At 44.4% G+C, this 23,296-nt stretch overlaps 1 protein-coding gene across 1 annotated transcript; it reads right to left on the bottom strand.

Annotated features, from left to right (window-relative positions):
• Positions 1-53: 53 nt before the first annotated feature.
• On the bottom strand, positions 54-21,933 carry CENPH (centromere protein H). The gene is made up of 9 exons (XM_048849570.2): positions 21,673-21,933; positions 20,106-20,161; positions 19,511-19,559; positions 17,213-17,287; positions 13,585-13,641; positions 12,917-12,980; positions 11,129-11,180; positions 10,098-10,261; positions 54-1,173 (listed from the first exon to the last, which is right to left on the bottom strand). Exons 1-9 carry the CDS (start codon positions 21,822-21,824, stop codon positions 1,081-1,083), a joined length of 762 nt encoding a protein of 253 aa, XP_048705527.1. The 5' UTR covers positions 21,825-21,933; the 3' UTR covers positions 54-1,080.
• Between the last annotated feature and the right edge of the window lie 1,363 nt (positions 21,934-23,296).

Raw genomic sequence — 23,296 nt, 5'->3', positions numbered from 1 at the left:
CGATATTATCACCAATTCAGAAGAACTGAAAGATTCATGAAAAGACAAAGGGAAGCAGTCAGCACAAGTCATTTTATTGAGGTTATTACTAAGAAATAGACTTAAAAACTACAGTATATAGTTTAATCTATTTTTGCATTTTGAAGCTTAACAAAAACAGAAGTCACATTCTCATCTTAAGAGTTTTGTCCTCAACTCAGAAACTCAGGCACTGGCCTATATAAAAATTCCACATGCCTTCTGCACAACCGCCATTTTCTCTATGTTGGCTGTTGTGATTCAGGACAGACAATTTTTATTGAAGCTGGTGTTAGAGAGCTATAGTAGCAGATATAGCACAGACTAAATTGGTTTTGATCATCATTTAGAGTAATTTTGAAGTCATAAAAAATAAAATGAGCACAACTTTTTAAAGTTTTAAATCATACACAACACTTTTGGCCATAGTGCTACCTTGGTTATCAATGGTAGCCTTTGTAAATAACTACTACACAGCCTTTGTATGAATACAATTTTCACAATGTGCAGTACTGGGACATGTCCTTAGGAAAGGATGCAGGGGAATAAGGGGAGTGAGGTGCCCCTTTACTCTCCTGTACAGGCTATCCCACAGTGAGAGTCACACTTCAAGGAGGAACAGCACCAGGGGGGACTGCTACTCCCACTCCCAGGCAGGAAGATGGGGGGAAGAGAGCAGAACCTTGGTTCCACCCTTCAATGTGCCAGCCAGTAGCAGATCATTGTGCTCCTTGGTGTGGAGGGACAGACAGGACTTAGACAGCTGCAGTCCTTTCCCTGGACAGCTCCTGGGGTTGAGCAGCTATGTACTTACCTCAGATCAGACTGTAATGTTACAATCTAAGCCCCTAAAATAATGATTCAGTTTTGTACCAACAACTATGTAATTGCACATATGAACCACCATAGCAGAGGAAATGCACTTGTAGAAAGGTCCTGTTTTCAATGTCTCTTACGTTGTCTTGCTATTGTTACCATTACTTGCGTCAGTCTAGTTGAACTCCGGTTTATTGATGCATATTATATAAAAACTATAGCTTTAAAAAAATTCTTGTGGCTTATTCAGATACAGTTCACATTTTTCTCAAGCTGTAGAACAATTGCCTTTAAAACTGGATCCTCTGCCCAGTTGACTTTACTTCCAATAATGATGCTCTGTAATAAGACAGTTATTAGTTTAAATGCCATAGGAAAACCAGTTAAAAAAAAAAACCACCCTAAAATGTTAAAGCACTATTTTAATTGTCACTTATTAAGAAGTTGCCCAAGTTATTGCTTTTTTTTAAAGTTTGAATCAGTACATAAAGATTTATCAGTTCATGTAGTTTTAGTAACTCAAAACACAGAAAATGTGTTGTTTTAACACCATGCATATGATTTTGGCACTGCTAACAGGAAGTATTAATTTCAACTCAAAGGATAGCTCCCCTCAAGAAATATTCAAGTGCTTACAAAAATGAAGGCTACTTACTTGTAACTTGTACCTAGCTCAGTATATTCACACTTAGGAGTACTGCACCATTTTGTGGTAGAACCTTCTAGAAGTGTCAGCTCGAGAACTCTCATTCCCCCCCACCCCCTGGTGTCACTGATGTACTGAGGGCAAGGCTAGATAGGGGTCTGAGCTCCCTTCCCACCTCAGTTCCTTCCACCACAAAGCCAGAGACAGAACAAAACAAGGACTCCAACAGAGATGTAAGCTGGGTGGGAAGTGTGAACATGTAGAGTCATCTCAAACTCTGGTTACAAGTAAAAAATGGTTACTAATCTTTCTGTAACTGTTGTTCTTTGAGAGGTGTTCCACTGTAGGTGTTTGTGTGCTCGAGTGCACAGCTGGAGAGTTTTTACCCTTAGTGGTACCTGATGGGGAGGCCTGAGCACCCTCTGCTGTCTCTTACACACTGCCCAGGCATAAAAGGCTGAGCTACCCCAACCCCCTCAGTTCCTTCCTACCAGACCAGCTCCATTAGAGAGGTGACAGAGGGTAGATTGTGGAATGGACACGTGCAACACAGCTCAAAGAACAAATTACAGAAAGGTTAGTAACAGTTTTTCCTTCGAGTGATTGCCTATGTCCCTTTCACTGTAGGCGACTCAAAAGCAGTCCCATCTGGAGAGGAGTTTAGAGTCTATTTGAAGAGGGGCGGAAGGACCACTCATCCAAATTTAGCATAGTCTCTAGGTTGCTGAGAGATTACATAGTAAGAGGCAAACATGTGACGCGCACTGACACGGAGGTGCTTGGTACCCGAACTGAGGTAGATGGCTCAGATGGAGGACATGGCGCCAACTCCATCAGCAGATGGAATGGGGCTTAAAGCCCTTACAGATGTCACACATGTCATTCACATGAGCCTCCCTCACACACTTAAGAGAGCTGGGGTGAGGGTCACTATTAGGCATTGCCTTATCACAAGAGTGGCAAGGCTTGAAACCCAGAGAGTACAGCATATCTCCAGTATCTAAACTGGGTGCTGGAACTACAGAAAACAATAAAAACACAACAACCAACCCACCCACCCTCCACTCTAGTCAAAATCTGTAAATAGTACCTGTGTATAATTAGTGTAGATTAAAGACTTGTGTAGGCAAGGATAGGGAGCTCCAACAACTGTCATGAGTAGTAGGAAGGAATTGAGGAGGGTCAGTGGCAGCTTGGTCCTTTATGCCTGCTCAGCGTGCCTGAGACAGCAGCATGTGCTGGAGCCACCCTGACAGGTACTGCTAAGGGTAAAATCTCTCCAACAGCCATGCACTGGAGGGCACAAACACCTACAGTGGAATGGACATGTGCAATCACTTGAAGAACCTTCATTACTTCTTTGCCTAGCTCTGCACATTTCCATTTATGGGACAGACTCATAAGACTAGGCACAGAGAGTCCTAGCTGAATAGAGACCGAAGCACCACTTTGCCAAATCTGGTATCCGCCCTAGAAGCTGAATTCAAGGCACAGTGCTTAGTGAATGTGTGAACTGAAGTCGAGGTTGCAGCTTTGCAAATTTCAGCAACTGGCACCTGCATAAGACAAGCCAAGGAAGTAGTCATGACTCTAGTGGAATGCAATCAAATAGCAGCAGGTACCAGAGCTTTTGCCAGCATGTAGTATTCAGCAATAAATTGTTTAATCCATCGAGAAAGTCTGGGAAGAAACTGCATCTCTCATGTGGTTCTTGGCATAAGAATCTAGAAGAAGATTTACAAAATTTAGTCCTGTCCAGATAATAGGTGAGGGCTCATCAGGCATCCAAAGCGTGTAGGACAGATTCCCCCTTATTAGTGTGGCTTAGGGGGGAAAACAACAAATTAATGGTCTAATTGATATGGAAATCAGACACTACCTCAGGTAAAAATCTGGGATCAGGTCCGAGAATTACCTTGTCCTTATAAAAAGAAGTGAAAGGCAGATTAGCCAGAACAGCATTCAATTCACTCTCCTGGCTGATGAGATGGCAATAACGAAAGCCCTTTTGATAGATAAATGGTAGAGCAGGGGTCGGCAACCTTTCAGAAGTGGTGTGCCGAGTCTTCATTTATTCACTTTAATTTAAGGTTTCACGTGCCAGCAATACATTTTAACATTTTTTAGAAGGTCTCTTTCTATAAGTCTATATATTATATAACTAAACTATTGTATTGTAAAGTAAACAAGGTTTTCATAACGTTTAAGAAGCTTAATTTAACATTAAATTAAAATGCTGATCTTACGCCGCTGGCCCACTCAGCCCGCTGCCAGCCTGGGGTTCTGTTCACCTAGGCCAGCAGCAGGCTGAGTGAGGCCTGCGGCTGGGACCCCGGCTGGCAAGGGGCCGGCAGCCAGGACCCCAGACCGGCAGTGGGCTGAGTGGTGCCGGCAGTGGGCTGAGTTGCTCAGCCCGCTGCCGGTCTGGGGTTCCAGCCGCCGGCTCCTGGCTGCCAGCCCCACTCAGCCCACTGCCAGTCTGGGATCCCGGCCCTGCCTACATAGAATGGGAACCTACCTTTTCCCTCGTTCTAGCCCATTCTCTTCCTCTCTCTCTGCACTGAGCTGAGGGTGGGAGTGCACTGAGCACAGGGCTGGGGGTGAAGGAGCAGGCTGGGAGTTGGGGTGTAGGATCTGATCAGGAGCTAGAATGAGGGAGGGGGCTCAGGGTTGGGGCAGGAGGTTTTGGTGTGGAGTGCTTACCTGGCAGCTTCCATTTGGTGCGAGGGGTGCAGGTGGGAATGCGGGGGGGTGGGGGGGGTGCAGGAGTCAGGGCGGGGGGTGTGGGGGGGCTGGGTATGTGTGAGGGTGCTGGAATCAGGGCTGGGGTCGTGGGGGGGTGCAGGGCAGAGGGCTGGGTGTGTGTGAGGGGGTTGCAGGGGTCAGAGCAGGGGGCTGGGGTGTGTGTGGTAGGGTGTAGGGGTCAGGGGAGGGGGCTGGGGGTGCTCCCATCCCCCTGCGCAGAGCAGCTCAGGGCAGGGGGCTGGAGGGGATATGCCCTGATTTCAACCCCCTTCCCCAAGGCCCCATCCCCACCTCTTCTCCGCCTCCTCCCCAATTCCGCTTCTCCCCCTCCCTTGCAAGGGCCATCAGCTGATCGGCGGCAGGGACGGAGAGGAGGGGCAGTAATGCAGCACACTGGGGGAAGAGGTGCGGGAGGGGGAATTTGCCTACCCTGCAGCAGCAGCCGGCAGAACCAAGCTTCTTCACCCTGCCCCCGCTGGGGGTGGGGGCACGGAGAAGAGCGGGCCGGGGAGGGCAGGATTTTTAATGGCACGCTGCTGCCTGCTGGGGTCCCAGCCTGGGTTCGGCAGCAGGCTGAGCGGGGCCGGCGGCTGGGACCCGGCAGGCAGCAGCATGCCATTAAAAATCGACTCGCGTGCCGTCTTTGGCACGCGTGTCATAGGTTGCCGACCCCTGTGGTAAAGGTTCAAAGGGCAATTTTACCAGTATGGCCAACCTCAACTTGAGGTCTCAAGAAGGGGCAAGGTCTCTAACAGAGGGATACACATTTCATAAATGTTTTAACCCAACAAATGAACAAACAACAATCTACGATCAACTAGAGTGGAATACATGGAGATGGCTGGCAAATTAACTTTTAATGATGAGTTAGACAACCTCTGATTTTGTCAATAAATCTGTCCTCTGGCAGAAAAAGGTCTCCCTTCTGCAGCATGGCACCTATAAAGAGAATCCTTTGTGAAAGGCAGAGGACTGACTTTGGGCTCTCTCAGTTGCCCAAGGTCTGAAAACAGATTGGTCATGAAGACAATAAGGCTTAACAGATCCTTGTGCAAAGAGAACTTCAGTAGCCATTCGTCTAAATAGGGTAAACAAAAGTACCTTGACTCCTCAGATGAGCTGCCAACACAGAGAGACACTTTGTAAAAAGTCTGGGTGCTGTAAAAAGGACATCTGGGAGCACCTTATACTGGAAGTGGCAACTAACCACCATAAATCAAAGGTACTTGCAATGATTCTGACAAAATGAAGTATGAAAATATGCATCTTTTAGATAGAGAATTGTGAACCAATCCATGACCAACAGTGACGGGACTATGGTGGCCAGAGTCAACATGGAACCAAAACTTCCATATGTACATGTTCAAGGCCCATCAATCGAATAACAGTCAAAATCCCCCAGCCTTCTTCTGCAAATCCTGGCCTCTCAGGTATTTGAAAGCATCCTTGACTGCTTCTATCAGAAGAAATGTTTCTACTTCTGCAATAAGAATCACCTTGAGAGTGGGATTCCTGAAGAGGGAAGGACAGGGAAAATTGCAGGGAGGCAACCTTTGGACTGTTTGGCATAGCCTGTTTCAATAATCTCTAGGACCCACTGGTCCAAGGCAATTTGCCTCCATACATTGATGAAGTAGGTTAGTCTGTTCCCAAATTAAGGAATAGATTGGTCTTAGTTGACTGGTTTTTTGACTCTTGCATATCTTGTCAGAACTGGGGCTTGAGGCTTTGTGATGAGGATGCTGATGCAGTGGCTTGTTTAGATTTAGACCTTGGTTTGAAAGGCCTTTTTTCATATTGACTGAGAAACTGCCTGCTGCTGGTATTGCGGATGTCCAATCTGTTAAAAAAATAGGACAATGAAGACTGTGGACAGGATTACCTCTCGTACCTGAAAGGGGGAGAGGAGGGCTTCCTTCTAGGAGAGGGAATCAGACCCAGATAACGAGCCATCGATCTCATATCCTTCAGTTTTTCAGTAACTCATCTGTCTTTTCACTAAACAGACCTTCCCCTCCAGCTTAAGTCTAGTGTCCATAGATAAGGATGAGGAATGGTGCCATGCATGCCTCCTAATGGTCACAGCAGACACCAATGCGCTTGCAACAGAGTCTGAAACATCAAAGGCAGCTCAAATGGAAAGTTTAGCTACACTCTGACCCTCTACTAAGAGGGCACTAGCCAACCTTTTTCTGTCATTCGGCAGGTCAAATAAAAATAGTCATTTCCCACCCAATAAATGGAATTGGTAATGGGCCATGGTTGCTTGATAATTCATCACCGTAATACTGAGGGACGAGGAAGAACACTTTTCTCCCTAACGACTTGATCTTTTTGCCCTCTTTATCAGCTGGTATGGAATGCTTCTGCTCAGTTCTTGATCTATTGCTGGCAGCAGCCATCACCAGGGAACAGAATATAGGATGGGCATGAAAATAAGAAAAACCTTCAGAAGGTACCTGGTACAGTTTATCTGGCTTTTTGGAGATGGGCTGATGATGCAGCAGTGGCTGGCTGTCGCAGTCCATCCAGGATGGGTAGGGATATCCTACTCTTAGCTGTAGCACCATAGGCATTGAATACCAGGCAGAAAGTCTCTTCCAAAGATACCACAGGTAGATTCAAGATCGAAACCATGCTGTCCACCAGATTGTGGAACTGCATAGTATCCTCAACTGGAGAGGAGGCTGAAGCCACCCCCACATGTTTGTCAGGTGATAGATTTGGTTCATAATCCGTGTCCATCTGCTTCTGTTAAAAGAGGGGAGCTACCTCCTCCTACTCTTCTCCCTTGGACAAAACTTCAGGAATCACTGCCTGTATCATCAGTGGATCCAGAAGAGTCGGATAAAAGTACCTCTGGGCTTCTGGATCCTTCGCAGATGAGACATTACCTCTCCATCCATATGGAGAATAGCTCAGACATTCCTGAGGTGGCCCCCCAGTACAATCATAGTCCCCAGGGCTGCCAGCCTCCCTAGCAACTAGGATGTGGGAATATGCTAGCCGGGGAGGACCAAAGGCAGGTCCCAATCACACTGTCAGTCTCTGCATTCTTCCTGTATCTCCCTCAGTAAAAACCTGGGTCTGGATCAGAGATAGAGTGAACCAGGGACAACAGCAGATCCAGCAGGACCAATATGGGGAATTGGCTTTTTGTGGAGAACCTGCAGTGGTCCTTGGAAGAGGGAGAACAGGAGGATCTGTGAAATGGTCCCCACACACCTTCTAGTATCTTCTTCCTGATGTGGAATGTGGAAGAGGATCCGAGTTCAGGAAATGGGCCTTCTCTTAGAACACAAGCCCCTTACGTTCACACTTGGATCTGACATGTGTAGTGATGTCAAGAAGTGAACCTGGTCTTCCATAATGATAGAATTCTCTGGAACTGACGACATGGGAACAGACAGCAGATCTGAAGATTGAGACAATATCAGATCTGGTGCTGGACTCAAGTCCATCTCCCATGATACTGACAATGAAGGGGCACTGGTTTGTGTTTTGGGGCTGTAGCACTCTTGTATGAATTGGACAGATCCAGTAGCTCCCATGCACAGGAACCAGCACTGCTAACAGTGGTCACTTTGTCCTCATACCTCCTTTTCTTTGGTACCAGAACGGTCGACACCAAAGGCACTGATGACTCCTAATTCTGAGGCCGCAACGAAGTCTGTCTTCCTAGATCTGGAAGTGGACATCAAAGTTGATCATGGTCCTGCAGTCACAGGAGTTCTGCCAGGATTGGAAAGCTGTAAGGCGTGAGGTATGGCATTGATGAAGGTGGCCGAACTGTCTCTTGACCTCTCCTCTGGAACAAGGGCAGTAGTGTTTGGCCACATGGCCCTGTGTTTGGCCACATGTAGCCTCAGAGGTTTAAATGAGGGAGCCACAGGGAAGAGATTCAATCCCGACTGGGGATGCAGCCCCTTGAAAACCTTCAATCCTTTGCTGCTGAGGGGCCACAGGGGCCAAAATTTGCCTTTTTTGGATGACTGTTGGATCAAAGGACTGTTTGGATCCAGAGGGCCTGGCCTCAAGGCATTCCTTCAGAAGGAGCTAAAAGGTGGGTCTCCCTATCCTTATGGGCTCTCGGAGTAAAGGTCTGGCAGATTAAACACCCAGAAGATGATGAATTACCCAGGCACTTCAGACACCACACATGGCTGGATGCTGGAAAGATGGCTCGGCAAAAGAGCACGCCTTAAATCCCAGCTTCTTCTGTTTCTTTAGTTCCACCATGACATGGAACTGAAAAAGAATCACTAACTATTGAGAAAAGATGCTCCGGTGAGAATGAAGAGGTTCACATCAGTCTGTGGCATGCAGTTGGAAGGAACTGAGGTGGGGAGAATGCTCTGCCCCTGTAAAGCCTTGACCTCAGTACATCAGTGATGCTGAGGGGAGGATCAGGACACAAAAGAGTGCTCTAGGTCAGTGGTTTTCAACCTTTTTTCATTTGCAGACCCCTAAAACATTTCAAGTGGAAGTGTAGACCCCTTTGGAATTCTATTGTCTGTAAATATAATTGAATTCTGTTCAGTCAGTTTTCAGTCTAAGTGGACCCATTAGACACTGTCTGCAGACCCCAGGTTAAGAACCACGGCTCCAGCTGACACTGCTAGTAGGTGCTACTGCAAGGCACCACAAGGTGGCACAGTACCCCAAGTGGGAATACGCAAAGCCACTCAAAGAACAAGAGAAAATAGGTACTTATGGCTAAAGCTACGATTTTGTCATGGCTATTTTTAGTAAAAGTCAGGGACAGGTCACAGCTTCCGTGATTTTTTGTTTATTGCCCGTGACCTGTCCCTAACTTTTACTAAAAATAGCCATGACAAAATGAGGAGGGAGGTGGATCCAGCACCCTCACCCCCCTTACTGGCAGCAGCTGAGAGGGGTCCCCCCGCCGTCCTGCAGGGCTGGAGCTGGGGGTCCCCCACTGCCCTGCAGGGCTGGGAAGCTGCGGGGGGGAGTGGGGGCTGCCAGCCTTGAGCAGCTCCAGGGTCCCTTTGCCGCCACCAGCTGGGAGCTGCGGGGTAGGGGGCGGCCTCTCATGCAGCCGGCAGTCGCTGGTCAGCTGTGGGGCCCTCACTATCACGGAGGTTGCTGGAAGTCACAGATTCCATGACTTCTGCGACCTCTGTGACATAATCTTAGCCTTACTTATGGCCTGATCCAAAGCCTACTGAAGACAATGGCAATCTCCATCTTGACTTCAGTGGGTTCTAGATCAGTCCCTTAGAATGGAAGTACCTTCTCATACTTAACTATGGAGTTACTAATGCAATGCTAACATCCACACCAACCTCTGGTAAACATAGGATCACTCAACACAGTAATGTATGGGGCTCCCTTTGAAATTTTCCCCAGTGCCACTCATCTTTACAGAAGATGATACAGCCAGCAGCCCTTCTCGTCTTAATATCCAAAACCTTCAAAACATGCTTCTCCCCCTTCTTCCACTCTAGACTTTTAATCCCGTGTTCATTCCTAATTGGGATTTAATGGACATTCAACTAGAAGATCTGTCATATCATTTAAGTACCTTAAAAAGGTATAACAAATGGATAAAAATCTAGTAAACATCATTTCAAAAAGAGTTTAAGACAGTTTCAGATTCTCAGTTTTTGAAGTACCATAATCATGGTATTTACATACAGGCTAGTTTGCATTTATAAAAATTACAATTTTAAAAGAGTAAGTTAATCAGAGACATTTTTAAAGATTCTATAATGTATTTCTCTCAAGTAAATAGCCATCACCAAAAAATAGTTGAATGTCTACTAAAAGTTCATAAATTGTGTTTGGTTGAGATACGATAGAAATGAGACTTACAAATTTGTCCTGTTTTCAAAGCAACAGATTAAGTTACCTGGAAGATATTTTGAATTAACGTAGTCATCTGTGTTTCTTTTTGCAAGTTTCTACATATTCTCTTTAACATTTCACCCACTTCCATACCCTCTAGTTCCTCTTTTTGTTTTTTCTTCAGAGTGTGTATCTGTAGCAGTTTGTGTTCTCCAGCTTGCTTTAGTGCTAATTCAATTCACAGAAAAAGAAAGATTAGACTAGACAGGATAAAATCCTAGCAAACATACTGTAGAGAACAATTCCTGGACTGACAGAATGATGTTCCATCTTACCTAATATATTTTGCTCTTTCTAATTTTTATGATACGGTAAAGAGATTGTTAGAAGAAAATTTGGGGTGCCCTGGATTTCTAAACATAGACTCACACTTTCCCTGTGTTAAATTGACAGTAAAAGAACAAAGCTGATTGTTTTGTCAGTAGTTTTAACTAACTATGCCATTCAAAAGGCTGGTACAGATATCTGTAAAGATCTGCATATAATATATTAATTTAGGTTTGAAGAATGGTTTTAAAGAAGTCCAAATCCAACCCCTGGCCAAGTCATGTAGGCATGTTACAACCATTCCCTCCTCCCCTGGCCCCCCCAAAATTATTATTCTTTACGAAGAGATCTTTATGAATCACACTTTTCTTTTTCTGCCAAAACATTACACAAAGGTACAATATGATAAAATGGTATGTGAAGAGGTATTGTAAGATAGGGGTTTGTTGTACTAAAGCACTCTAAATGAGGTTTAGTAGGAAACAGTGGAATTAGACTGCATTCTTTTGAAGTTCTTCAGTCTCCTGGTTCTAAAACATAGTACTTGTCTTGTTTGCCTGCAGACATTCAACATACCAGCTCACTTTCATGTACCCATCATACTTAATTTTTAGAAAGTTTTACATCTAGAATTTTACAGTTATATAAGATAATGCAGTTGTCAGCAGACACTTTTTAAAGCTTGTCACAAAAGTTTGAGATTACAATCTGAAAGATACAGAAGGTAGCAAGACAATATATGCTTGCTAACAAGTTATATACACTTACCAAATCTCCTTTTTTTAATCTCATTCAGTTTTTCTTCCAACTCACGTGCTTGCTGTGTTAAAGAAAAAGGATTCGACAAATTGATATTAATATATTGTCCATCTGTAGTACTATGTTTAATAGGTACTAATCTTATACACAAAATAAATTAAATAGAATAAAATGAGGTAAAGTGCAGTTCTATGTAAAAAGGGACTTTACTGAGCAGACTCTCTCTTTGTATATTCAGTCACCTGTTTATTTTAGTGAAAAAATCATTTTTTAAATAATTTTATTACTGTCAATGAGAACTATGGTTTTTTGGTTTGTGTATCGTTAAGTTCCAAATGCAGGACTGCTTGTGAATTTCCAGTTTTCAAATTCTGCCCTACATCACATCTGTACAAGATCACTGAGGACAACAGACCTGTACAGTTGTAACTGAGGGCACAATTTGGCTTGCAGAATATTTGTTAAAGGTGATGATGCATGAACCAGGAAAAATCCAGCTTGACTTTCAGATCTCAAGATCAGTTCTGCATTTGACTTACTACTACACAATACTCTGATTAAAATAAATAGCACTATACAAAGTCAGTAAGGCACATATTTGGACAGATCTCAAAAATGTAATTCTTGAGGATTCTCCATTAATGAGAGGTTTCTAGTGAAGTTCTGGAGGATTCTTGTCCCAATGCTCTTCAGTATTTGATTAATGATCTGTAAGAATATATATCACATCACTGCTTTGCAGATGACACAAAGATTGGTGGAGTCATGAACAGGGTAAAACACAGATTTACTCAGAGCAATCTGGATCACTTGGTAAATTGAGTGCAGTCAAACAATATGCACTTTAATACAACCAATTGCAAAAGTTATATATCTAGGAATGCTGGTCACAGTTGCAGGACAAGGAATTATCCTGGAAAGCAGCAACTATGAAAAAAGAATAAGGGGACATGGTAGAAAGCCAACTGAACTCCCAATGTAAAGCTGTAGCTAGAAGGGCTATCCTGATTCTTGGATATATAAACATGGAAATCTCAAGTAAAAGTAAGCATGCATTAGCTCTATAAAAGGCATTGATGAAGCCACTACTGGAATACTACATCCAGCTTTGGTGTCCACATACTGAGAAAGAAGTTTTAAAATTTGAGGATAGAGAAAAGAGCTCCATGAATGACCTGTCTGGAAAACTTGCAGTCTTTAAACAATGACTGAATGTCTTTCTAAATGACGCTCTAGTTCAACCACAAGTTATTGGGACTATAGCAGGAATTATTGGGTGAAATTCTGTGATCGTTATGCAGGTTAGACTAGATAAATCAGTTATCCATTCTGGCCGTAAAGTCTGTGAATCCACGGACTAGCAGTCTTTTTAATTATAGACTAAATTTGATAGAGACTACATCAAAACTGTAAATATGGAACACACAATGCCTTGAAAACATAAAAAAACCTTCCTTTTCTAGAGTAGATTTTAATGCGTCGTGTTTCAGGCTCCTCACAGCAGTTCTGGCTAATGTCCCTTCCTCTCTATAGCTGTTGAATCAATTGCTGTAGACTAATTTCCAGCAGATAAGGCAGTCCCAAACACAAATCTACAGCATCTATTATCCCCATCATAATAGATTCAATATCAACATAAATCTCAAACCTAAGATGTCAACAGTCTAGACCAAGTTAGAGTTTTCTCCTAAAAGAATCAGACCACATTACAGAATTAAAAAAAAAAAAAAAAATTTTTTTGGCAACCCACTAAAGTCTGAAAATGATTCAATAATTAGTAATACCAAAGATACTTGCCTGCTGAGATTCAAGTATTGCAGTACTAAGCATTGTTATGTGTTTTATAGTTTCCAAGATCAACCTAATGAGGGAACAAATAATTAATTACCAAACCATAAGTTAACACTATGAACATTTTAACCATAATGATTTGAATTAGGGAAAGACTGTTCCTTTAGCATCATTAAAAGCATAATGTGCTTAACACTTGAAAATGTAAACATTTATTCCCTAGGTATATTATGCTAAATACAGTTCAATAAATCAATTAAATATTCTCTTTGCACCCTCATCAGATCATCAGGCTGACAGGCTTTAATTTTCAACACTTCTAGCGCTGTGCAAAAGGTACACAACTTGCTAGGCATCAAGGTGATAGTGGCGGTAGCATCATGCAAAAGAAAATCTAGGTTAAGAAGTAACCTAGAACTTTTGCCTTCAGGCTAGCGGTGAAGGCATCATGGAGGTGGAGCATTATTATTTCCTAGAATGGGAAGGAAGGGTGCCCAAGCCAATTGTTCAGACAGCATCCCTTAGTACCACTTTCTAGCTACCCAGCAGAACTGTGCTACAAACAGAAAGGGGAAAGCATATTAAAAGTAACGTAGGTGGTTTGGCAGGCTCTCTACCCTGGAGTGTCAGGTCCACCTCCCCACCCACCCACTGCACACAAAAAAGCACCTTACTTTGAGTCGCTATCATTGTGTCTCAGTTTGGTTCTGAGGGCATCCATAAGCTGGATCCTACACATGGTGGGAAAAGAGGAAAAATTCTGGTTGATGCGAAAGCCAAAGAAAAAACAAAACCTTAGATAAATCTGAAAGAAAAGCTGAGTTCTGAGCATCTGTTCTCCTCTCATGTATTTGGTGCATATGTAAAATACATGATGATACCCAAAATGTATTGTATCTGAGGATTCTCTTATAAATGGCATTAAAAAAAACATAATATGCTCCCTCCAGGTTCTGTGTGTGTTAAAGTGAGAATGTCCCCCAACCACTCTTTAATTCTTTCAATTACTTCAGTAATCCTCCTTAATCCAAGACTATGAATGAGGGGGTAAGGGGGGAGAGAGAGAAGGTGGTGTGCAGGGACGTGGATCTCTATGAGGGAATCAAACACCAATGCAGGAGAGCTACTGCTTTCCACGCATGCTGCATTTTTATATAAAAATAATCTGTCCCTATGTTCCAATGAATTTGTTGTTAATTATTAACAGTTGTTAATTATTTGTATTAGGATAGCACCTAGGGAGTTTAACAGATCAGGGTCCCATCGTGCTAGCCCTTGTATGTAGAATAATGGTCTCTAACCCAGAAGAGTTTACAGTCTAAATAGACCAGACAGACAAAGACTTTGGGGGAAGGATCTAACATACAAGCAGAGTGAACAATTTGATGGTCTGTGAGATGGCATGGAGGTCACCCCCTTTCAGTCAGGCATGGTACCACAGGTCAACCCTTCCTCACTTCCCTTCCCTGGGCCATAAACAACAGTGCCCCTCCATCTCCTTTTAAGAGTCTCATTTACTGACAGCCAAAAGCACAGGTAGAAGCTCACTCACATATACCTAGGGACATTCATTGCCTTAGGTTAAGCCCAACTAACAGTCTCTGTCTCCTTCCTTCTGGAGACTCTTCTTTCCTGTGCCTGAAAACCACGTGTGGGCCAGGAATGCTTCCCGGTTCCTTTGAGGGTTACCTCTTTTCAGTACTTCCTTAAGCAGGAATCCCCAGCTCTCCTCTTTGGAACTGGGCTGTATTAGTTAGTTCCACACTTTCTCCTTAGCCAGGTCTCCCGCAGCTCTTCTCCCTGAAGCTGGGTTCTGTTAGGAAGAACTAGACAATCTGACAATAGCAGCTCTCCTCTCTGGAGCTGAATTGTGGATTAGCCAGTTGTGGGACATTGGGAAGCATTGCAGTATTTAGGATCTGAAGAAAGCTGTCATTCAGAAACTCCCTGAGCACAGAAGCCACTGAGATCTCACTGGAGATTTGGTAGAATATTAGACAGGGGAGAGGACGGAAGACATATCTAGTGGAAATTAGGCCTGGTTTGCAACAGAAAATTAGGTCAGTTGAACTACGCTAGTCAGGAGTTTGAAAAATCCACACCCCTGAGTGGTGTAGTTAAGATGACATAAATCCTCATGTAGACAGTGCTAGGTCAATGGAAGAATTGCTGAACTGCTACAGCAGAACAGCTGTGCCACTGTAGCATTCTGTGTGTAGACAAGCCCTTAGACTAAGGCAACATTTTTGCCAGTGTTGCCACTTTCATCGCCCCTTCCCCCCCCAAAAGACTCTTCTCTCTCTCTCTCTCTCATAAATTTTAGTCAAATCTAGTTTCTTTCTCACAGATTAATAAAGACTGTCATTTAAAATCTATAATAGAAAGCCAAAGATTTTAAAAACAGATCATTAAATAACAAATGCCTTTTTATTCAGTTCTGACCTTTCAATTATATACCTAAAAAGCTGATAATGAGAGAGAGGAAGGAATTTGGATTTATTATTTTATTTTGTGAACCTGTACTCCAGAACTGGTACCATATTTTATTGATGTTAATTTCATTGATCTGTTGTATTATGAGCTTCCTAATAAATAGCTTAAAGAAGATCAACGCCTAGGTACCCAAGCTGGAAAAAGCAAGCTTTATTTTCTTAATTCCTGCTTCTCTCATTGTATTTACGGTGCAGGAAATTCAGAGATTACTTCTTCAACTGAAGTGTTAGAAATGTACAGTTTATGAGCCTATGCCTGCAAAGACTTATGCACGTAAGTAACTTCTCACATTAACAGTCCTATTAGCTTTAGTAAGACTTTATTTGAATATAGATGAGAAAATGCATCTTTTCAGCATTGGGGCACTTCCATGACTTACGTTTGGAGTATTATTTGTTTTTATCCTTTTCATGTCCCTTTATAAGGTATATTTGTCTACATTCTTTTTGGTCACCCGTGACAGAGGCCCATTGGTGGTTCATTATGCTGTGTCAGCAGCTCTTGTCAAGCCTGGCATACTCACTACACCTAACACACTGTTGTCATGATATATACCCATGATATATATACAAGGTGGCATCTAACATATCATTGGAAAACTAGTAACTCACTGATCATTAATATTCTTGCATGATGTATGTATGAGGGTGTGTACAAAGTTATGGATATGTGCTCGAATTATGTTCTTAAAAGGTGTTTGGCAAGCAATGCCTAAGCCCAGTCTGCCTTAGACAAAGGAATATGTATTTGTTTGTTTGACCAGCCTGGTCATCAGGCAGAGACAATGAAGTTATATTTTCATAAAAGGTAAACAAAGCCATCAGCTAGTGTGAGTGGAGACAACCTCTTGCAGGAGTATGAACCTCAAATGATAAGCAATTGAATCGACTGACTATACACAATATTACTGTATTATAAAAGTATATCAAGTAAAGTCTTTTATGAAAGCTAACACTTGTGATTAATACATACATTTCACAAAGATATTAACACTATATGAGGAATTATGGATACTTAATGATATTATACTTTAAAGTCTGTGACCAACCACAGGGAGAAACAGGTTTTCCCCCAGACAGGAAGAAAAGGAACTATCTACCTGTCTCCAGTGCAATTAAGCAAGGTATGGCCAAAAACAATGGAAACCCTATTTACATACAAATCAGCAAGGGAATGGGAAGTCCACAGGAAAGGAATAATACCATGTAGTCATCCGAGTCTGGGGAAAAAACTGAGTTTGGGCAGATATAAGTAGAGAGAAGACAGCATCCATTGCTGGACACACAAGGGGTCAGAGTTCCTGCAGCCAAGGTAATTGAAGTCTCTGGGAACGGAATATAAGTGGAAAAACCTGCTTAGGCAAAGATCTTTCACCTAGGAAGACAAGGGAAACCAGCATCTTGTACTTCTGTGGAATGTCCTGACTGAAAGTCTGTCATGGCTAGAAAGAAAAAGATTGGTAAGAAATTTACCTTGAACCAAGGCTGGTGGAGACCAGGGTGGGGCTGTTGTGTTCTAGGTCAGCTGGTGGAGTCAGAATGCTGAACCGACATTGTATACTTGTTTGCTGACTGTTGGTGTCTGGGCTGTGAGCCACAGCAGCAGAGCATTCAAGGCACCCCAGAGTTACAGGGCAGGTACTGACACAACCTCACTAGTGTGGATTGCACCGCAAAACGTGACACCACCATTCTAACATTTTGATGTTATTTGCAACTCTAACTTCTTGCTTCAACATTAATAAAGTCTTATGTAGTTCTGGTACTATTTAAACAAAATTTCAGAATAAAACTTTAAGGAGAGCTTTACCTTTGTAACACCAGTGTTTTGTTTTGAAAGGAGACTTTCGCTTGTTCCATTTCTCTTTCCAGATCTTCTGTGGCACTAAAAACAAATGCAATAGCAGAAGACTTTAGAATTCTATAGACAAAAACTACACATTTTAAATAAAACATGGTTACACTGTCTTCTTTTGGAGTAAGACACTTTTCCAATATATTATTGATGAACTTCCCCTTTAAAAAGCAGAGGATTCCTGATTATGGTATCATTGTGCCACTGGTATCACAGTACATGCGTTTTGCTGTGCTTTTATATCAACTTGGTTTCCAGTGCTATGGCAGAAAGAATATTTGTATAATGATTTGGAGGAACAAAAGTTAAAGAGAACCACTAAGACCCACCAATTCACAGATTCAACCCCCCACCCCACACACACAACTAAACAAAGACGGAGCTGATAGCAACCCCTGCTTGTCTAAACTCTCTATTATGAAGTATGCTTGTGACCTTTTCTTTAAGAACCATCATCACCTCCATTTCTGCAGCAGACCTTTAATACTCAGCAGGGAGAAATCCTCTAGTCTATAGAAGTGCCTTTTATTTGTCCCATGAAATTCCATTCAGATTTAACTGCTTTGTAAAGTGTAATTAGGCTACTCAGGAAGATGTAGCCTGCAAACCCAATGAACATTCTAAAGAGCCTAGTCCCGCTGCCACCAAAGCGGCAACAGCAGCCTGTCCACTAGGAATACTTCGGAGAAGCTATACCAGAGCAGGGAGAGGGAGAGGGAAAGGGAAAGGATCTCCCCACTACTCTCCTGATCCCAGCATCCGGTCAAAGATCCTCATCCCTACTCTGGAAGCACCAGACGGAACAGAAGCTCCCTCAACTCCCAAGTGGCAGAGGGAGTGAGTCAGACCTAGTTCCCCTCAGTCACCCCCTGGATTCAGCACATGGTGTCAGCCCTCCACTATCAGAGTTAGTCTTGTAGCCCAAATTGTAGAAGTTGGTGCTACAGTATTGAAAGCTGAGGGTTTAAATCCTCCTGATGAGACACAGTTACACAGTTAGGATTTGGTACATAACAGTTTTGTTGAGGAAATTACACATGAAACAAACCCAACTCCCAAAGTTAAAAGAATGTTATTTAGCCTACAAAAATCAAGCACTTGAAATTTAAAGGAAGTGCCAGATGTATAATTGTCCATGCAGCCTTAATTCAACCACATTGAGTATATGCATTATGATCTTAATTACACAATCACAATCTATTTTTTCCATAGGACCTCTGTCTCATTCCACACACAAATTGGATGCACAAAAGGGCTGAATTAAGATTGCATGAGCAATCATGAATCTGACAATTCCTAACTTTGTGTCCAGTTTTGCAACCTAAATAATATTATTGACTTTTTCCTATGTAAGGATATTTACATTTCAGAACTAACTAGCATCACCACAGGAATGTGTTAGTTTTTTTTCCTGTAGGCCATAATACTAGAAGCTCCTGCTGTCCCTCAGTAATGCAAAACAGCACTCAGAACTAGTGCCAAAAACTGCGATCATGATTCTCCTCTGATTATGGTTGCTTAAAAATATTTAACAGAACAAAAATCCTACTATGAACAGATTTGGGGATGGAGAAAAATCAGGAAGGGGAATGCCTTCACTTTTCTATTCATAATCAGCATTTTAAAGACCAGAAAGAAAAGTAAGAACACATTATTTAGAGAATTCTGTATCTCCCACCGTTTGAATCATTAGAAATATTTGTTTGAAAATAGCATCTGTATTTGAGTTTCTGCTTCTGATGCTTATCTATCTGAACTCTTAAAGAGAATATTAGAAATATTCTGATCACTGCAACCAGTTACAAGAGTACATTCCCTTTTTTAAAGCATCTTTATTATAAAAGCATAATTAATAAGAGGAACCAGTAACCTGAAAGTCCAATGTAGTTTTGGACCCTAAATGCAACTTGCTATCTGAATGCCTAACATAGGCAAAATACTATGATTCTACATAAGATTCTATTCTCATTTAAAAGTGGAATTTAGTTTAGCACTCGGATATTTGTACCTAAATCCCAGCCAACACTCTGAAGACTATGGGTCTGAGAGAGCAGAGTCCACATCATATGAAAAAATATTTGAGGGGTGGAATAAAATTTCTCTGCTTCCCCCTCTGCACTCCACAAGTGAAATTAAAGCTCTGATAATTAATCCAACATTCTTATTAAAAGGAGAACAGTAAGAATAGAACCTATGACAGCTTTCCCCTTCCACTATTTTTAACTTTTAAAATAGTGGTATCAGAAGACATACGCCTCAAATAGCTTTTCTTCTATGGCTTGGTCTGGAATGCTTTCTTCACCTGGAAATAAATAATATTTTTAAGTTAGCGAGACTGAAAAAAAAATCTGTTTACACAGAACATGTGAGATGTCAGTTGAACAGATTTTTGGAAGTCTTTATTATAGTTTTAACTTTGTGATGATATTGAAAAGGGTCTAATTTGAAATTCCGAAACCACACCATTGTCACACGATTATAACTTTGCAAACAAAGAGGTTGGATATTCAGTGCAAGAATAAGGTATTTAACAAAAATCTGAACAAGCATCTTGTTTGTAAAATAAGAAACACTTTAAAATGTTTACATTTATTATTGGTTTCTCATCTTTTATTACTTTACTGCAATATCAGTCAAATTAAGATAGAAGGTACATTATTTTCTGTTATGACAGCATGTACACTTACTTGCATTGGATAGACACGGTGAAGAATGACAGAGAGAAAAAGGTTTAAAGATGAATGAAGCCAGGAAAGTGATACAAAACAGAAAGCGGTGGAAGACTTTGTTTGGCTCCATTGTTGCTGTGGAGCTAATGGACAGGAATCAAAGAAAGACAAAGACTTACCTGAATGAACTGTTGTATTATATTCCATAAGTTGCTGTTTTATTTGTTCTCTTAGTCTATAAGAGGAAACAAGAAAAGTAAAATAAAAAGTATTTTATCATTTTATTTTTTTAGATTTAAAACAATAAAGACACCTAATCTAAAGCTCTAGACACCCCCAAACATCATAAATACAACAAATAAAATCCCAGACACTTCAAAAGAAAGTCAGACACCTAAAAAAACTCCTTTCCATCCATTTGTTATTGTGGGAAGTATACTCTCAGCCCTCTCCAACAACACTATCAAAAGAGTATTTTGCAGCATACCCAGCAAAATATTTGCAGTTCTGGGTTTTTTTTGTTTTTTTAACAGCATCTGTTATTCTAAAGGCATCCTCAAACCAACAGTGAATTATAATAGCACAGTCACTGTGATAACAATGACCTCAATGGACTAAGGTGACATCTTCACTGAAGGGGGAGGGAGGGAAGGAAGAGTGTGTGTTTTCATCAGGATAGATATCCATGTAAAAATCCTAGTGGAGAATTAACCAAGATAGGAACCATCTCCCCAGCTACTCACTACACCTGGCTCCAGACTGCTCCAGCCCCAGCTCCACTCTGCCTCAGCACTGCTGGTGCTCTGGCTCCAGCTCCCTGGGCTGCTTTTTCTGGCCCCTCTAGCTCTGGTTGCTGCAGCTCTGCTCCCAGCACAGGACTACTCTCTGGGCTGCTTCTGTGGTTCTGCTCCCAGCACTGGCCTGATCCCAGGGCTGCTTCTCTGACTAGCACAGCTCTGCTCCCCAGCTCAGCTCAGGCCCACTCTGTATGACCCAGGCAATTCCAGCTCACATGGAGCATGCCTCCCTCCCAGCCTCCTGACTTCATTAGCCTGCCTGCCCTGATCTGGAGCACTGGCCTCTCCCCATTGCCCCTGGGGACCATTAGTCTCAGGCTTCTGATTTCCCAATGACCCTTCCCCTTCCTTTTGATAGTGGGAACTAGCCAACAAACCCCGCCCAAATTATTTAAGGGGACAACAGTCCCCTTACTCAGACATAACCTCAGCTACACAGACCTCCATATTACAATGTCATGGCGAAGTTTTACTGAGCATAGAAATGAAGGGCTCCAGGCTTAGCCCTGGCTCTTTCGGGAGGGGGCCCCAAGGCTTTGCTAGTGCAATATGAGTCACCAGACATGGTTACTACTGGACGCTTCAGCAACCCGGAGAGGTTCAGATCTGGGCGGGCTGCATCCCTAGGTCACGTAGGCCCATGGGATGGGGGCTCGGCCCGCCCTCGGCTCCCCTCCCGTACACGCCAGGGCCCGGACGGAGAGTGCCAGGGCAGCGGCCGGGGGGGGCTCCAGGAGCCGGGCGTCACAGAGAAAGGGCTGGGCTGAGCCTGGCCCGGGGGTCATTTCAGTCCAGGTCCCCGCGTCCGGCTCTGAGCGAGAGGCTCGGCGGAGGGGGCCGCAGGCCCCGCCCGGCGCGGAGATCCGCGGGTTCGACCGACGCTTTGGGGCCGCTGGAGACTCCCGCAGCGCAGGCGCGGCCAGCTCCGGCCCCGAGCCGCAGTACTGACCGGAACAGGGTCACCAGGTCCAGCTTCTCGCCAGCCTCAGCCCCCAGCCTCGAGGCCGCCCCGGTCTCCACGGATCCACCGGCGGCAGCGCTGTGGGCCGCCAGCTTCCCCAGGGCTTTGGACGCGGCCTCCACTCGCTGTAGCGGCTCCATCCAGGCGGCGGCAACGACGCCCGACAGCGGCTCAACCGCCGCCGGGTTGCGCCTTCAAACCGCCCGCCGCCGCCGCACGTCACTAGCGCCATCGATGAGCGCGGCCAGCGGCTACTCCTGGCTGGGTACCAGCAATCCTTCCGGTCGCTTCCCGGGCTCGTAATTCGGCATTCTCCTCTCAGGCCTGACGAGAGGACAGTCCCCGCGGGAAGGGGGAGGGGGAGGGAGCCCGCAGGGTGGTTGCGGGGAGCGTGGCTCCAGCTGACCCAGCCGGGACGGGGGAGAGGGTTCATAGCTCCACCATACCCAGCGGGGGGCGGGAGGATGGCTCCAGCAGACACAGCCCCGGGGAGGGGGGAGAGTTCATAGCTCCAGCATAGCCGGGGCGGGGGAGGGGAACGGCTCCAGCTGACACAACCGGGAGGGAGGCGGGAGAGGGTTCATGGCTCCAGCAGCATGCCCAGCCGAAAGGGAGGATGGCTCAAGCAGACACAGCATGAGCTGGAGTTGGTGGACAAGGCAGCTGTCTAGGGGTAGATGGTGCCCGGGGCAGGGTGGGGCACTATTGTGCTCTGACCCCGCACCACACCATGGCTAATCTGAGCAGTGCGTTGCATACTTCACCCGCAAGTGTTTTTGCCCCTCACACTAGACTCTAGCCAGGCACAGAGCGGCTGTGTGACCTGGCCCGCCCATGTCCTTTCCTTTATCAACTTTCATACCCAGCTCATTTCACAGTTCAGCCCCGTCCTGACATTCTGCTGCTCTAGCCAAGAGGATTTTAACAGAAATACTCCTTTGCCTTCACTTTTCAAGCACGGAGGTGTAGCACTGTTTCATGCTTGTTCCTGGTTTTTAAGTGCACTTGCAACATTACATCTAAGTGTAGTGATTTTGAACAGGCCCACCGACAGAAATTCCAGGCCTGAGGGCAGAACAGTCAGTGGGCCCCCACGCATGCACAAGCCCTGTGGACACAGTCCACCTGACATTTGGGGGGTGCTGCCCCTGCGCTGGCTGGTGCCCAGTGGGCTGCTGGCTGAGCTGCTGGGTGCACTCTTCCAGCACAGCCAGGGCTTCCACATGCCCGCCCCGTAGGGTTGCCAACTGCCTAATCATGATGCAAACCCAAAGACCCTTGCCCTAGCGCAGCTCCTTCCGAGACTAGGCCCCTCCCCCGAGGCCCTGCCCCTGCTCACTCCCCCCCCCCCCACTCTCACCAGGCTGGGGCAGCAGTGTGGGAGGGGGTGTGGGCTCTGGGAGGGAGTTTGGGTACAGAAGAGGGTGCAGGGTTGGGCTCTCCGAGGGGTTTGGATGTGGGAGGGGTGAGGGCTCAGGGAAGGAGTTTGGGTGAGGAGTGTGGGCTCTAGGCTGGGGCAGAGGTACAGGAGGGGGTCAGTGCTTACCTCAGATGACTCCCGAAAGCAACCGGCACACCTCTCTGACAGCAGCTCCTTGGCAGGGGGCCTAGG

Source organism: Caretta caretta, chromosome 5, assembly GCF_965140235.1.
Source record: "Caretta caretta isolate rCarCar2 chromosome 5, rCarCar1.hap1, whole genome shotgun sequence".
NCBI lineage: Eukaryota > Metazoa > Chordata > Testudines > Cheloniidae > Caretta > Caretta caretta.
This window is presented reverse-complemented; position numbering and strand designations above follow the sequence as displayed.

Bases quoted from the DNA above. Each gene is read 5' to 3' on its own strand.
- CENPH (XM_048849570.2), bottom strand. From the start codon at position 21,824: ATGGAGCCGCTACAGCGAGTGGAGGCCGCGTCCAAAGCCCTGGGGAAG. The intron at 12,981-13,584 runs GTAAGGTGCTTT...TTCCCTCATTAG, and splicing joins CACAATGATAGCGACTCAAA to GTTGATCTTGGAAACTATAA. The intron at 11,181-12,916 runs GCAAGTATCTTT...TCTTTAACACAG, and splicing joins CAATACTTGAATCTCAGCAG to CAAGCACGTGAGTTGGAAGA.